This window comes from Schistocerca cancellata, chromosome 1, assembly GCF_023864275.1.
Source record: "Schistocerca cancellata isolate TAMUIC-IGC-003103 chromosome 1, iqSchCanc2.1, whole genome shotgun sequence".
In the NCBI taxonomy this organism is placed as follows: Eukaryota; Metazoa; Arthropoda; class Insecta; order Orthoptera; family Acrididae; genus Schistocerca; species Schistocerca cancellata.
In genome coordinates, this window is record NC_064626.1 from 140,023,725 (window position 1) to 140,041,566 (window position 17,842).

A 17,842-nucleotide genomic window follows, 5' to 3' on the forward strand; every position below is an offset into this window, starting at 1 on the left:
TTCAAGGTATATGTGGGTTCTGCCTTGTCAGACACCTTTATCTAGGAAAATGGTGTACATCAGGGTTCTATCCTAAGTGTCGTCCTCTTTGGTATCACCATTTACTCATGGCCTGTCTCCTGCCAGGCATCTCCATCTCCCTATTTGTTGCCGATTTTACGATCTATTGCAGTTCTCCATGGACTTGTCTCCTTGAGCAGCATCTTCAGTGATCTCTTAATCGTCTTTACTCATGGGGTATCGACAATGGCTTTTGTTTTTCCACTGACAAAACAGTTTGTATGAATTTCTGGTGACACAATGTATTTCTTCGAGCACCTTTACATCTTGGGCCTGTTGCTCTTCCATTCCTTGAAACTATGAAGTTTCTGGGGCTCATGCTTGATAGTAAACTTTCTTGGTCCTCCCATGTGTCTTACCTGGCTGCCCACTACACCCAGTCCCTCAGTGCCCTATATGTCCTGAGTGTGGGGAGTGGATCAGACCACCCACCTCCATTTGTACAGATCCCTTGTCCATTCAAAATTAGACTATGGGTGTTTCGTTTATGCCTCTGCATGTCCGTCCATCTTATGCTGCCTTAATACAAACCTCCATTGTGGCATTCATTTGCCCACTGGCACCTTTAACGCTAGCCCAGTTGAGAGTGTGAAAGGAGAAGCTACCGAACTACTGCTGTCACACTGACATGATGTTCTCCTCAGCAGATAAGCATGCTGTTCATCAGCCGTGTCTGGCAACACATGTTATGTCTCCTTTTTCAATGACTCATTTGACCGCCAGTATAGGGTGCGTCCCTCTTCTCTGTTACCTCCAGGAGTTCGCTTGCAGCTATTGCTCCAGCAGCTGAACTTCACACTCCCTGCCACTTTCCCAATGGGTGTGAACCCTTCACCATCTTGGCTTCGTGCAGCAGCCTATATTCGCCAGACTTCGTTCGCTTTCTGAGAACACTATTCCAGATTCACTCTATTGTTGTAAGTTTCTTTACCTTCACACGGAGCTTTGCGATGGTACCTTTTTGTACACTGGTGTCTCTCATCTGACTGTGGTGTCGAGTAACCTTCTTCATTACCACTGATGATTTTCGCTATAGGATTCCGGAACACTGCTCAGTATTTACAGCGGGGCTCTTCGCCCTGTATCAGGCCATGCACGTAGTAGATTTGGCGACACAGGCTTTTCAGATATGTCATTTGCTCTGACTCGCTGGTCCTTCAGAGCCTCTGTGTTCTGTACACTGTCCATCACTCTTGATGAAGCCTCTGTGATATGTATGTGGGTTCCTCGTCATGTCGGTCTGATGGGAAACGAGGCTGCTGACGCTGCTGCCAAGACTGCAGTCCTCCTACCTCGGTCTGCTAGTTCTTCCGTTCCCTCTGATGATCTCAGTGTTGCCACCTGTCAGCAGGTGGTGTCCCTTTGGCATCACCACTGGTCTTCCCTTCATGGGAACATGCTCCAGGGAATTAAACCTCCCCCAGCAGCTTGGCCAACCTCCTCTGTGCCCTCTTGCCAAGAGGAAATCATTTTAGCTGGTTTGCATATTGAGCACTATAATTTTAGCTGTCAACATTTGTTAAGTGCTGATCCCTCACCACTTTGTGCCCATTGTCATCAATGTTTGATGGTTAGCCATTTCCTAACGCAGTGGCCTTTTTTTTTTTTTTTACATAATTTATCTTTGCCGTCTGAAGTATCGGCCATTTTAGCCATTGATGTGTGGACTTTCGACCGTGTTTTACTTTTTATCTGTCATAGCAATATTGTGAAGGACATTTAATCTTTAGTTCAGGACCTATGTTGTCTCATTGCATATTTTATGGTCGCTTCTCCAAGAGAAAGTCACTGTGTTTAGCTGTCTTTCCCTCCATCAGTTGGGCTTAATGTGTAGCCACTGTTAACTCCTTTTTCGCCTTCATGTTCTTTGATTCTGAGATGGGCATGTATGACCTTAGTTATTTTTATACCCTGAAACAAAACAAATTAAAGAAACTTTCAACTTTGGCAGCAGAAAACAGGGAATTGCAAATTAAATTGTTGGCGAAGAAGAAAGAAAAAAACATTAATAGGTGTAGCTATATTTTTATATTCCAATCTGCTTTGTATTATTTGTTGTCATACAGAATGTAATTTGTTGTGTGCTACTAGTAGTAATTTAGTGCCATATGAAACAGAAAATGTACTTCTGCCAATTTTTTCTGTTAGCAGTTAGTGTGAACCACATTTTAAAATATACTTTATTAAAAACATAATGTACTAACCATACAAAGGTCACTGGACAGCTGTGAGGATGGTAAAGACCAATAATTAAAAATTTTAAAAAAGTTCCTTAAATAGTAACTAAAATGTGTGTATTGAGAGTCGAGAGCCAGAGAAAATATATTTATTTAATGATGGAAAGTCAGAAAAGTTAGGGAAATCAATACCAAAATAAAAGTGTGAAGCAAATAATTTTGCAGATGATGCAGGTATCTGTTACGAAATGTTGTGTGATGAAACCTGCACAAATATTGAGTCATTTATTAATAAAATTTCAAAGTAGTGCAAAGATTGGCACCTTGGTTGAAATATTCAGAAATTTAAAATTGTGCACTTAACAAAATGCTAAAACATAATATCCTGTTGCTGTGAAGTCATTCATGACCGAGTCCTGGGATACAAAGTTCTTGGTTAACTTGACAGGTCAAATTTGGATAAAATCCCAGACTTAAATATCTTTTCCTGTGACAGGTTACAGTTCATTAAGATACTGGGAAAATGCAGTCAATCTTGAAAGGAGATTGCTTACAAAACACTCCTGCAAACCATCGTAGTATATTGCTAGGTTGTGTGGGGCCAACCCCCCCACCCCCCCTCCCCCCTCCCAAAAAAAAAAGAAGAAGAAGAAGAAGAAGAAGAAGAAGAAGAAGAAAGAGAGAGAGAGAGAGAGAGAGAGAGAGAGAGAAAAGGAAAATTCTAAACATGTGCAAAGAAGGGCAACATGAATGGTGACAGGTTTTTTGCCCCATGAGAGAGGATCGCAGAGATGCTGAAGAATATGAGCTGAAAGTTCTTGAAGATAGATGCCAAATATGCCACAAATGTGGGTAATCTTTACAAAATCTCCAGAACAATATTAAATGAAGAAAGTTGGAATATACTTCAGTCCTATAGGGACCACAGAGACAAGAATATGAGAACTAATTGTTCACACAGAGGCATTCAGGCACACACCCTTCCCAGACTCCATATGCAAATGGTGTCAGAAGAACCCAAGTACATGGTACTGTTGGAAGTACCCTCTGCCATTCACTTCAGTTGTTTGCAGTGTAAGAATGTTAATGTAGAAGTTAGACTGCTTGTATCTGTGAATAGACATAACTACTATTAAGTAGATCTAAAAAGAAAGATGATGAGACTTACCAAACAAAAGCGCTGGCAGGTCGATAGACACACAAACAAACACAAACATACACACAAAATTCTAGCTTTCGCAACCAACGGTTGCCTCGTCAGGAAAGATGGAGGGAGAGGGAAAGACAAAAGGATTTGGGTTTTAAGGGAGAGGGTAAGGAGTCATTCCAATCCCGGGAGCGGAAAGACTTACCTGAGGGGGAAAAAAGGACAGGTATACATTCGCACACACACACATATCTATCCGCATATACACAGACACAAGCAGACATTTGTAAAGGCAAAGAGTTTGGGCAGAGATCTCTGCCCAAACTCTTTGCCTTTACAAATGTCTGCTTGTGTCTATGGATATGTGTGTGTGTGCGAGTGTATACCTGTCCTTTTTTCCCCCTAAGGTAAGTCTTTCCGCTCCCGGGATTGGAATGACTCCTTACCCTCTCCCTTAAAACCCAAATCCTTTTGTCTTTCCCTCTCCCTCCCTCTTTCCTGACGAGACAACCGTTGGTTGCGAAAGCTAGAATTTTGTGTGTATGTTTGTGTTTGTTTGTGTGTCTATCGACCTGCCAGCGGTTTTGTTTGGTAAGTCTCATCATCTTTCTTTTTAGATATATTTTTCCCACGTGGAATGTTTCCCTCTACTATTAAGTAGAATAGATTATAGTGCAGTTGGTATGAAAATGTCTTTTATTGCAGGATGTCTCTGTACATGAAATTGACCCTAGCTTAGAAGATTTAGTCCACTCTCTTCCAGACCATAAAGTTCCTTACATTGCTGTCAGGGGTGTTGTTAAAGCCCTTGGAAAGTCAATCAAAAGCTTAAATTCCCCTGACACATCTGGGGTAGTACAAAAACTTAGCATAAAGGAACATGTTGTATCAAGAACATCGGGAGGATTCTGGTAAGTAAAATTCTGTATACTCCTCAGTTTTTGTTGTGAATATACATTTTTATTTATTGATTTATTTAATGTTCCAGGTCAGATCATGAAAGGACAATACAAGAAGTGTACAACACAGTTCCTTTTGTTCTGCTGAAGGGTTCAACGCAGATTGAGGTCATTGATGCCTTAGATGCAGAAATCCTTGATCTCGAAACCATTTCAGATCACTTTGAGCCAAGTACGTCCAGTATTGCAGAGCACCTTTGGGGTTTTTTCACTGGAGTTAGGCGAAGAGGTCTTCAAATTAGTGAGGAAATGCTCAGAGAGGGAGTACTGGTTACAGGAATAGGAGAGTTGTCAAGTGATAACAGTGAAACTGGCCTTAAACTTCAGCCGCCAGAGGATGGTAATCCATTTTTCATCACAGCTTTACCAATATCGTCTCTCATTCGCCGCATAGAATACCACAGACGCACTTACAGGTAAGATTTGTGGGTTTGAATTGTTGTTAACACTCTCATATGAATGAATGAAATTTTATTTAACAGTTCATTGTTGGCATTCCTTAGCTGTCCAGTTCTAATCACCACTGTACAGGGGGAGGGAAGGGTCACTAGTATTTTAGTGGCACATGATCAGTACATCACAAAATTGCAAAGAGAATGAATTTTAACAAAAGTAAGGTAACATAGCTGATGTGTGTTGCTCCTAGAGGTTTATATTTAGTTACACAAATTGATTTTATCCTCTGTGTATCCTAAAAAACGGTTAAGTTTTACGGGGAGCTTTTATTACAAAAGTCTATTTAAAAAATCAAGTATCCAAACATGTTACTGTAACTATCGAACTGTCGTGTGCAACTGGGAAGTCTTGAAAGAACCATGGGGTGGGATCGTCATAACATTCTGCTCACTGTGATAACAAGCACGTCTGCTATGCTCCATGCAGCTGTGGCATGCAAATGGAACTGTGACAACGCTGGTTGGAGATTGTTCAACACTAGTGAAGAAGTCATGAACAGTCTTCCTCACCACATTGGATTTATGATACATGGATTGTTCATAGATATTTTGTAGAGAGCAGCTCGTAAAATTATTCCAAGATAAACTATTCACAACCTCTGCCATAAATAACCTGTGATCTGGTGGTTCTTGAAATGATCTTGGGTTTATTGCTTTACAATGAGCAGCATCATGATAATGTAGACAGCAGCTCAGACAGGTACCTAAGATACATAAATGTGTTGACACAGGGATTAATCAATTCTTGAAACAAGACGCTATTACAATTGTGATAAAAATGATAACAAAACTAATTAGTATGTGGTTAATCCCACCATTTCGTAACATTGGAAAGGGGATATCTAGTAGTCAACAAACTGTATAATGTCATGGAGAAAAACAGTTTGGTATTAATCCTGCTGTTGCCTCCTTATGTGGTTGATATCTCGTCATATTTCTTTTCTTTAATGTTACGTCTCTAATTTTTTTTATGTGGCAGCATTATGAATAAAGAATAGTAGATAAATAACCTGCTGAAACATTTAGTGATACAGTAACAGTTACTGGCAATTTCCGGTGATTAAAATCAAATTTCAAGACCTCTCACTAGTAATGTGAATACACTCAATAAACCTCTCAAGGTACTACTATGTTACCATTAGTGAACTGCAAACAAAAGTAGGCAATGGGAAAGATCAAGCAAGTGATTTAAAAAAAGTCTAAAAGGAAAATTTTAGAACTATGGGAAAGCAAACTAGGCAGGCAAATCACATGCAAGGGCTCTGGGCAGATATACCAGATGAGAAGTGGAGTGTCTACCATCTCAAGGTAATGAAAAACTTGCTAACAGTGGTATGTAAGAACATACTGTTTCCAGATAGGTATAAATATATTACTCGGGAGGGGATCAAAGAACATTTCTAAAGGCTGTATAGAGCACAACTATCTGATACTCCAAAAACAGCACAAACTACAAAACTGTATGTCAGATCGAACACATGAAAGTATCTCTGTGTTGCGAGAACAAATATGTGAGGAAGAAATTTAAGATGTTGTAAAACGTTTGCCAGAATACGGGAGTCCAGGAGCAGATGGTATTCTCTATGAATTTTATAAATCCTTTTTGTCAATTCTTGAGAAAGAGTTCATGGAAGTAGCAAGAGAGAAAGAGTGATATGGACACCTATTTTGAAAAAGAACCTGGAATATTGTACTCATTCCCAAGAAAACGATCCTACAAAGAATAACAAATTTCAGGCCAATAATTGTTTTACGTGCAGACTCAAAAATAGTTTCTCGTGTATTAGCAGCAACATTAAAGCAAACCCTTCCATACATCTTTGTACCTAGGAACAGATTTATAGCTTACCTATCAAAAGTATTGTAGATGGAATTTGATCCTTAAGAGATACAAACTCATGGAAACATCAAGAACAAACACTTAAGCTACTGAACATTGATTTAGAGAAACCCATCAATAAAGTCAGCTATCAGTATCTAAGGAATATGCTAGAGCATTTCAGATTTCCACAGGCAACAATGGATTTATAGTTACCAAATCAAATTGTTTCCAAGGTGTAAATCAATGGATGTTTCACGCAAGCATTCCCAATCCAAAATTCTATCTGACAATGTTATCCCTTATCAGTGATACTTTTTGTGATATCTTTAGAACTATTCATCTGCTCAGTCAGCAGCTCAATACCAGGATAAGATGTTGGTCTACAATGATTCATTATGATTGCCTATGCTAATAATGTTACCATTATGAATGCAAACCACGAAACATCACAAAAGTATCAGATATATTGGATGATTATAAAAAAGCAGCAGAGGCAATGATAACACAGCTCTTGAGGCTAAATGGAAGTTCTCATCTCGTGCCACATGCCTTCAATGAATGTGTTGAGGTGGAAGTGCTGGGAGTGAAATTAAGGAAAAACATAACTGTGTTAATTAAAGTCTGTTGTAGAAAAAGTGAGAGGTACCCTAATAGCAAACAATAGAAGAAAATTAAACAACAGTCAAAGTACTGAATGTGTAAACATACTGGCCCTTTCCAAAATGTGGTATATTGCACAAATCATACCCATCGATAGAAAATACATAGCACGTCAAAAAGTACATAGGCTGGTTTGTTTGGAAAGGTATGTTGTTTTGGGTAGCCAGGGATCAGATGATGAAACTGCTGAATGAAGAAGCCTTAATAGATTGTGAGGAAAAATGTTCAGCCCTTGTAATGAAAAATCTCATAAATACTCTGGGTGGGGTATCATGACAGGAGGATGCCAGCAAACTGCAACTTATGTTTTAGAGAAGACTATCAATGTAATAGTCTATATGGCTAAGAAAACAATTGAAAACATCGGAAAAGAAAAAACAATTGATGTTCTATAGCAAATCAGTAAAACACAAAGACTTAAACTGGAAGACAGTATAGTCTGATTTTGCAGACAGATACTTAAGTTCAAGGTTGTAAACAGCAGTTTACATATTTATAAATGATTTAATCTCAACAGCTGTGTGATGCCCTTTAATAAATCCAACTAGTCATCTGTACTACCAGTACAGTGGCATGGTTAACCCTGCCATACACCGAACAGTAAGTTTATTGAAGTTTAGATCAGCAGGACTGTTATCAACAGGTGTTAACAAAATAAACATCACGAAAATAATGTACATGGACATCAAAATGTTTCCAGCATCCAAGACAAGAACACTCACATTGTTTATAGATAGTCCAGTCAGAGTAATGTGACCGATTCCTGTGTTCAGTGTCATTGTGCAATAACCACTCACAGACTGTAGGAGGCAAGGCTAGCAGTGGTGGGTATATATGACACGTTGGGGAGGGGGGGGATGCTGAAAATAGTGCGGTCGTTGTTTTATTGTGGAAATGAAGTGATTTATCTAATGACCAAAAGGGCATGATTATTGGCTTTTGAGCCAAGGGTGAAAGCATTTTCAAAATGGCTAATTTAGTAAACTGTTCACATGCTGACATGCTTAAACTACACCATGCATGGCAAATAGGCACTATCTAAAACCAGTGCCAAGGCAACTGTGGTCCACCACGGACCCGAGATGACGGGTGAACAACAGTCATGTAGATGTTTTCGGATGAATAGATATTCTAACAATACCACCACTTGCAAAGTAGGTTAGAAATCAGATTAATAATGTTGCTCACGCAGCATATGTTCTCTTTATCGGGCAACAACAAAGTTATTGACTGTGGATGGTATCGTCAGAATGGAAATATGAAGTCACTGTAAAAAAAGTCATTAATTTTGGCACTTATCTTGAATGGATTCCCACGTAGATTTCGTCGAAGTTGTTATGGCTCATGTTGTTGATTCTAGGGTGATTCCACTTTGACTGCTAGAAGGTCCAGATCTGTATTTTAGCAATATTTGAAGACCCAACAAATGCGTTTTTCAGGAAATTTTTAATGATCAAACAATCCCAGATCAGAACAATGGTATGGTAGAAATAATTTTTGACTTAGTGGTCATGATCCACATTTTTATTAAACTTTTTGTAAATTCACATATACTACTTCTTAATTGTCACATCATCAAGAAAACAGTTTTGTATCAATCTTCATATATTTAACTTCCACTTTAACCAAACACAAGACTTGACTGTTCTTTTACAAAGCGAAATAACAACTTAACTTCTGCAAAGTGAAACAAAGACTGTTCTGTGCGCATTCACACCAAAACGGGTACAAGTAAGTCAAAGATTATGACAGTCTCACAGAAATGAATACACACAAGAACCATATCACTGTAATATATCAATGCATCAGAGTACCTATACATTAATGAAACCAAATTTGAATATTGTCACAGAAATATGTCTGTTACTTCGCAGAAAAGTAGTAAGATATTACTGGTATCGAGAACTGGGGTTGGAGTGCCGTAATGGTCATGTAAATAAAGAACCATTACAATGTGCAATTCTTGAGTAACTGACTGCTCACATGAAACAAGGGGCTACAAACACTGCCTACTCAATGACCATTCAGGAAATGTTGCTGCATGTGGGCCTCACACAGCAGGTGCCCACTTCATGCACCCATGCTGACTTCTGTTCATTGGTGATGAAGGTTGGCAATTGCATGCCCTTGCAATGGGCATCCACAGTGGCAACAGGTGGCCTTTTCAGATGAAGCACGTTTTATGCTTCATTGGACACATGGACATTGCTGTGTATGGTGTAAAACATCTTAAAGGAAACACCCTGCAACAATTGTCAGAAGGATCCAGCCCATAGGAGGGAGTGTTACGGTCTGGGGAATGTTTTCATAGCATTCCCTGGGTGAGCTCGTCATTCTTGAAGGCACAGTGGGTCTACACAAATATGCATCCATTCTTGAGGACCATATCCACCCCTACACACAGTTCGTTTTTCTTCAGCATGATGGCATCTGCCAGCAGGACAAGCAAAATATCACACAGCCGACACAGGATGAGTTTATCCTGCACCCCTTGCCACCAAACTCCCTGGATTGGATCACAAAATTGTAATTGCCACACTAAGAGTTGTGGCATCAATGGCATCCCTCTTGCATGGGTGGAATCTTACCTTTATAGCAGAGAGCAGAGGGTGTCATTAACGGACTGTGTCAAAGGCATGAAATTAACCTTGGAATGAGGGAACGCAATGTGAGATGCCACAGCGATTGCTACTGGGCCATCTCTAGTTTCTAACCTACATAAATGGTCTTCCAGTGACTTTGAAGAGCAGTTTATGTAATATTTTAAGTCCTTAATCTCACAAAGTTATGTTATGCTATTTCAAATCAGCAATAATGATGTGTTACATATATGCTAGGACAATCAATAATAAGTAATAAAAGGAACAGAGTGGATGCAAGTGTCAAACTCAGCATGCTGGAACAATTCCATCAGTCAAATTAGGAAGGTATGGTCATGTGAAATGGATGGAAGAAACCAGGATAGCCAAGAAATTCCTTGAAATTATTGGAAATGGGAAGTAATATGTTGGAGACCCGAGGAGAAGGTGGATTGACATTTCACTGAAAGTGATCTATGGGATAGGATCCACGAGGACTAGTTAAACAAAGATGAAAAAGTTGGAAGAGGCTTGTCACTAGCACCCAAGAAATGAGAGCTGTAACATAATCATGATGACGATGACGACTTGTTAGCACCAGAAGTAGATATTAATGGCCATACACTAAATGAAACACATTGTGAAGAATTCTTTGGGGTCCAGTTGCATAACAAATGTAAATGGAGTCAACACATGATGGATAAACTAAGCAAGAAGCTCAAACCAACATACTATGGCCTAATGAGCATCTCTCCGTGTGTTGACCTAAAGACAAGTGTTGGCTTATTTCGCATATTTAAACTGCTGTTGTGATATGGGATTATCTTTTTAGAAATTACATGTAAAATAAATGAAGTATTTATTCGTGGGAGGCAAGCAGTGACAATGTTGTGTGACTTAGATAACTGTATCTAATGCAAAAGCTTTTTAAGGGTCTTGGAATTCTTACTCACTTCTCAATGCATCTACTTCTTGATGGTTTTTGTTGCCGATAGATATCAGCTTCAATTGAAATTTAATTTACACAGTCATAGTATAAATCATGATAATTATTGAGTAGACTTTGCCTCCTTGTCTGGGGTTCAGAATGTAGTTTCATACTGAGGTGGGAAGATAGTCAACAAAGTCTCAAGCAACACTAAACGTCTCAGGCAACACTAAACAAAAAATTGGGTATTCTTAGCAATTCAAAAGAAAAGTAAAAGCCTACCATCTTGGGCACTCTTTCTACAAATTATGTGAATATCTAGATTCAGGAACTGAAAAGTTCTGGACACTATCTGGTAAGTAGCAGTATTTGTCATAAAGCTGCTGCATAGTCATGTACTGTAAACAGATCCAGTATTTACAAATGTACCTACATATTTTCTTGGAAAAATACAATTGCAGTACAGTAGATGTGAAGCTAATAATGTCAAATAGCCTGTAGCACTACAGTATAACTTAGAAACCGGCAGCTGTTTTAAAAGATAGTAGATTTCTTTCTAATTTAATTATTTAAATTTAGATGGTATAAGCTTCAATTGTGTTAAACAGAATGCTGGTAATTTATTGTTAATACGGTATACAGATTTTGCGTGTATGATTCTTTGTAACTTTTTAATGTATACCTTGATCTGATTTGCAGAGAAGTTTTGATTAAAGTTATTTCACATTAGCAACCATCCTAGACTTTTACATATATACACTCAAACAACTGTGAACCACGGAGGAATTACACGAATGGGGCAGAAATCAGCAGATGTAATGTACATGTACTAAAATTTCAGAAAAATTGGATGATTTATTCAAGAGAAAGAACTTCACAAATTGAGCAAATCAATAATGTGTTGGTCATCTCTGACCCTTATGCAAGCACTTGGTTTGGCATTGATAGTTATTGGACATTCCCCTGATGGATACCGTATCAAATTATGTCCAATTGGTGCATTAGATCATCCAATTTTCGAAGTGGTTGGAGTGCCCTGCCCATAATGCTCCAAACGCTCTCAATGGTGCATTAGATCATCCAATTTTCGAAGTGGTTGGAGTGCCCTGCCCATAATGCTCCAAACGCTCTCAATTGGGGAGAAATCCTGCGACCTTGCTGTCCAAGGTGGGGTTTGGCAAGCACAAAGACAAGCAGTAGAAACAGTGCGCGGCTGGGTAATACTTTTTTAAATGTAAGCCCAGGATGGCTTGCCATGTAGGGCAATAAAATGTGGTGTAGAATATCATTGACATACAGCTGCACTGTAAGGGTGCTGCAGATGACACCCAAGGGCGTCCAGCTGCATAAAGAAATGGCACCCCAGACCATCGCTCCTTGTTGTCAGGCTGTATGGTGGGCGACAAGTCAGGTTGGTATCCCACCTCTGTCCAGAGTGTCTACAGAAGCTTTTTCACTGGTAATCAGGACTCAGTTTGAAGCAGGACTCTTCACTGAAGGCAACTGCAGTGAATAAGATTCTGAACCAAAGACATGTTTGAAGATGCCCCGGACAGTGGTGGTACACCAGTCTGACTGTCGCCAACCGTACTGTCTGACAACCTAGAGTGATTGTCTGGGGAGCCATTTCTTTTAACACCAGGATCCCTTTGGCTGTCATCCGTGGCACCTTTACAGCACAGCGGTACATCAAGGATATTGTACACCCTGTTTTGTTGCCCTTCATGTCAAGCCATCCTGGGCTTACATTTCATCAAGACAGTGCCTGCCCGCACACTGCAAAAGCTTCTCTCCTTGTATTTGTGCTTACCAATTACTACCTTGCCCAGCAAGGTTGCTGGATCTCTCCCCCGTTGAGAACATTTGGAGGATTATGGGCAAGGCCCTTCGACAGTCTCTGAAGCTTGGCAATTTAACACATCAGTTGAATGGAATTTGGCATGATATCCATCAGGATGACATCCAACAACACTACCAATCAGTGGCAAGCCGAATAACTGCTTGCATAAGGGTCAGAAGGGGACCAATATTTTATCGACTTGCTCAATTTGTGAAGCTCTTTCTCATGAGTAATCATCCAATTTTTCTGAAACTGTAATCATTTGTTTGTCTGTACATGTACATCACCTCTTCTGATTTGTCCTATTTGGATAATTCCTTCATGGTGCATCAGTTTTTTTCCTCCCCTCAGAGTGTATTTACTTTCACTTATGACAGAATTACAAAAGCTGACCAACATTTAAAAAACATCATTTGTTTATTTCTTGGTAAAGTGTTGCATTCACTAACTACAAAATTTACAACTTCATATGTAGTGAAAATTTTACTTTTATTTGTGTGATCAGTAGCCTATTTTGAAAATTGATGAAATCAGAAAATTCTCAGGTCTTAACCTTTACTTTCAAAACTACATTTGGAAGATATTTCTTAATCCATTTTTAAATATACTTTTTGCACCATAATTACTTTAATTTGTTTCAGTAACAATTCTCTGAACATCTTGTCTGTTCCACAGGAATCTCTCATTTGTATTTGGTATCATAGGACTGGCAATGGTAGGATACTTCACTTACTGTTTACTGAAGCGACGTGCACGGGGCCTGCAAGAGGAAAATTAAAAAATTCTCGGATATTACACATTACTTTTGTCACTACATATGAGAGATATTTTTTTAAGTCCGTATTAAAATATATTCTTTGCTCCATAATCACTTTAATTTGTTTTCGTAACACTTCTCTAAACATCTTGTCTGCTCCACAGGATTCTCTCAGTTGTGTTTGGTATCATAGGACTGGCAATAGTAGGCCACTTCACTTACCGTTTGCTGAAGCAACGTGCGCGGCGTCTACAAGAGGAGGAATTGCATCGGAAATTGGAGGAAATGCGAAGAGAAAGACGACAGCAGATGCGTGATGCGAATGTCCCTGAGGGCCAAGAGTGTATAGTTTGTCGCACAAATCCTCGTGAAATTATACTACTTCCTTGTGGTCATGTTTGTTTATGTGAAACCTGTGGACAGAACATCCATAACACATGTCCTGTGTGCAGAAACCACTTTGAGCGCAAAGCACCTGTATATTTGTCATAGATTTATAAAAGTATGAATCTTGTCAATGTTGTGTAAAGATTCTGGGAGTCAGTGAATTATTTGTGAAATTGTGATTTTATTACAGGTGTTAATGCCTCGTTTGTAAAAGGTGGTTTCTTTCTAAATTATTTGCATGTGTTCTTGGAAAAAGGAATACATTTTAACTGTGTTATAGAAACAAAAGTACTGCTTGTGATAATAGATGATATAATGATAAAATAAATGATAACTACTTCTTTTATTCATTTTCCCTTTTTCAGTGGTAGTTGTCTTGTACACAAGCAGTAGTTAAGACACTGGACTGATATTTTGTAGGATGGTGGTTTGAAACCAGGTCTGGCCATACATATTTAGGTAGTCTGAATTTTTTACGTAAATTGCGTAAGGCAAATGTTGCAGTGGTTTCTGTGAAATGATGCAGCTGTTTTCCTTCCCCTGTCTGAGCTGGTGTGCTAACGAACTCATCAGTGGTACCATGTTTGATATAAATTTTACCCTCCACTTTGCACAACCCAGTTAGTTTTCTGCCTTGTTTGGCATACCCCAACTCAAGTTAGCTTAAATCTCAGCAGAACACCACACCCAGTGTCCTCACTTATTTGTTGGATGTATTCCAACCTCTCTCTCTCTCTCTCTCTCTCTCTCTCTCTCTCTCTCTCTCTGTCTGTCTCTCTCTCTCTCTCTCTCTCTCTCTCTCTCTCTCTCTGTGTGTGTGTGTGTGTGTGTGTGTGTGTGTGTGTGTGTGTGTGTGTGTTTTACAGTTTTGACCTCTGTGACTATTTAGTACTGTGGAAGTTGCTCCCTTGTATCGTAACACTTTTGTTATCATCCTGGCCCTATATCTGTTTGGTGTTTTCCACATATTCCTTTCCTTTCCTGTTCTGGGGAGAAATGTCTCATTTTATATCTTACCAGTACATTTACACAGCCTTTGTTGGAAAAAGAAAGAGAAATTCATACTATTCATTCACATAAGCAAGCACATCTCATGCAACATGACTGTCATCTCCGACAGCTCGCACCAGAATGCAACTATCACGTTGATGGCCAACTGGGTCCTCCCCTCCACCACCAGCTCTTCTGAACTCGGTTACATACTGCCCCCACACTCTCCACCCAACAGTTTCCACCCACTCTGCCCTATCACCTCCTTCCCATTTTCGTCTCCTACTCTCTTTGTATGCCACCCTCTGCCAACACACCAGCTTATCTTTCTCTGCTCTTCTCCTTTTTTGTTCCATTTTCCGCAGCTCCACTTCTTTTTCTGAAGAAGGCTGTGGGTGAAAGCTTATGTGTAAGTGTCTTTCGATTGTGGCTGTCTGCAATTTACCATGTCATCTTTATCCTGCAATATTCCAGTCTGGAGTATCCATTGTTTAGTCTTATCAGCACATATAATTTTCAGCATCTTTCTGCAACATCACATCTCAGTTGTTTTGATTTTCACATAGTCCATAATTAACTTGCGTACAACACTATGCTTCAGATGTACATTCTCAGAAACTTCTTTCTCTACCTAAGGTACCAGTAGTTTGCTTTTGATGAGGAATGATATCTTCCCATGTGCTGCTCTACTTTTTATTCGTCTTTGCTTTGTCCGTCACACACTGTTTTGTTTCCGAGGTACAGGAATCTATCTGGTAGCAGCGTCATCAGCAAATATTATCATTGTATCATCATTTCACCCTGAATTTTAATTCATTTATGCTCCTTTATTTTACTTTATTTTATTTCCTTCATTATTTCTTCAATATACAGGTTGAGCTGTAAAGAAGTAAGATTGCATCCCTTCCGTATGCCATTTTTAATCAGAGCGCTCCGCTTTGTCTTTCTTACTATTCCATCTTGGTTCTTACACATTTTGTATATTGTCCATCTTTCTGTATAGAATATACGTACTTTTCTGTTGATTTCAAACATCTTGCACCATTTTATGTTATCAGATGCTCTTTATAGGTCGTCAAGCTCTATGAAGTGTCCCGATTTTCTTCAGTCTTGCTTCCATTATTGACTGTAATGCCCTTGGTTTTCTTCTTCATTCTTTTTGCATTATTCCGATTATTATGATTGACGAAAGAAGGAAACACAGATTTCCATGAAAAGAAAACTGTATAGCAAGGTACCTCACTTAGGAATGTGGTCTACCACATAGCTGTCATCGTTATTAGTGAAATTTAGTTATTGTTGATACATATTGTACGAATAAAGTAAGTCAGGTATCAGCTTGAACTATATGGTATTCTCATTCATAATGCTTTTTAGTAGTGCCATATGCTTTATTGGAATGTAGACCCACAAAATTCCGTTTTGGACTATTTATTGCCAATGTAAATTCATCTAAAGGTGGTCAAGAAAATGGAGTAGCTACTGATGTACCAACATTTAAGGGGGAGGGTGGGGGCTCTGAATTCAGATTTTGCTGTAATTGTCTTGGACCCAGTTCACATGAAGAATGTTCGAAAACTGTGTGATGAAACTCTCAAAATTGGCAGTGAAGGGTTTGTGAAATAGGTGGTGATGCTGGAATACTAGAACAAAGAGTAAGTATGAAATATTTTACAGGAGGAAATAAGTCTGAGAGAGCTTTTTTGTGAGATGGGTACCACATATTCGGAAGAAAAACAATGCAAAAACAAATTTATCAGCAATGTTTGGATTATATTTAATAAATTTTGCTGTTTTCTTTTAATCAGTTTATTACTGTTGGTAAGGAGGAGGGGGGGGGGGGATATTCTTTCACATCAGAAATAAAATAGCTGTTAGTCACTTTGCACCAGAAATTAGACAGTTTTGATTCCCTGAACCTGAAAGATATGGCAAGATTTTTCAGGGTGTTAAATGGATCTTCTTCTTGCCTGCTTTACAAAAAGTGGAATGGTAAGTGGCAAATGCCTTTAAGACTTAGGTTCAATGGAAGAAAAAAATGTATGATTAGTGGCTTGGTTTGCAAAAGGCAACAAAAAATCATTCTACTTCATGTCCAAGCACCTACCAACAAAGGTACTTTGGAATATGGCAAAACTGAAATGTTTGCGTGAAATCTTGGGATACCTCATAATACTGTGTCGGAAGGATTTTGTGCATGAACTGACGTCTTGATAATATTCCTGTCAGGCAATTTAAGTGGCCATATCACTCACTCATATTTCCAGAATGTTCTTCAAACCAATCACGAACGATTGTTTCCCAGTGTCATGACATGTGCTGTTAGCAAAGGCACTTGCATTGGTTGTGTGCTGCCATAGCCCATAACGCCAATTTTCAGTGCACTCTCCTAATGGATATGTTTGCGTACATCCAACATTGATTTCTGTGGTTATTTTATGCAGTGTTGCATGTTGTTACACTGACAAATCTACGGAAACACTGCTGCTCTGTCATTAAGTTAAGGCCGTCTCCACTCCATTGTCCGTGGTGAAAGGTAGTACCTGAAATCTGGTATTCTCGGCACACTCGTAACACTGTGAGTCCCAGAATATTTAATTCCCTAATAATTTCCAAAATGGAATGTCTTGTGATTCTAGCTCCAACTACTATTCTGCATTAAGAGTCTGTTAATTCCCATCATGTGGCTATAATCATGTCTGAAACCTTTTCACATGTATCACCTGGGTACAAATGATAATTGTGCCAATGCACTGCCCTTTTATACCTTGTGTAAACGATAATGCCACCACTTGTACATGTGCATATTGCTGTCCGATGACTTGTGTCACCTCAGCATAAAATATGAATTGTTGGAACATTCATCCCATTAATTAGATTCGGCAGCATAATGGAACTGGTCATGTGAAAGCAAAAGTAAGTGTGCGTGTGTTTTTTTTGGGGGGAGGGGATAGGGGACATGTGTGTGGTCACTCTGTTTCTGTTGCGGTATTAAGGATTATTTTCTGAGCAGATGTGCTCAATTTACATCAATAAATAGCTAATTATCATTTTGGGACAAAGAATTTGGCAACACAAAGC

General features: G+C 39.1%; 1 protein-coding gene across 1 annotated transcript in view; it reads left to right on the forward strand.

Moving 5' to 3' along the window:
• The window catches only part of LOC126166957 (mitochondrial E3 ubiquitin protein ligase 1-like), a 35,129-nt gene extending 21,012 nt beyond the window's left edge, over positions 1-14,117 (forward strand). The window contains exons 2-4 of the mRNA XM_049920444.1: positions 4,090-4,295; positions 4,373-4,759; positions 13,549-14,117. Coding sequence (XP_049776401.1) covers positions 4,090-4,295; positions 4,373-4,759; positions 13,549-13,876 — 921 coding nt within the window. The 3' untranslated portion in view covers positions 13,877-14,117. The remainder of the gene's footprint in view (positions 1-4,089; positions 4,296-4,372; positions 4,760-13,548) is intronic.
• Positions 14,118-17,842: the final 3,725 nt, after the last annotated feature.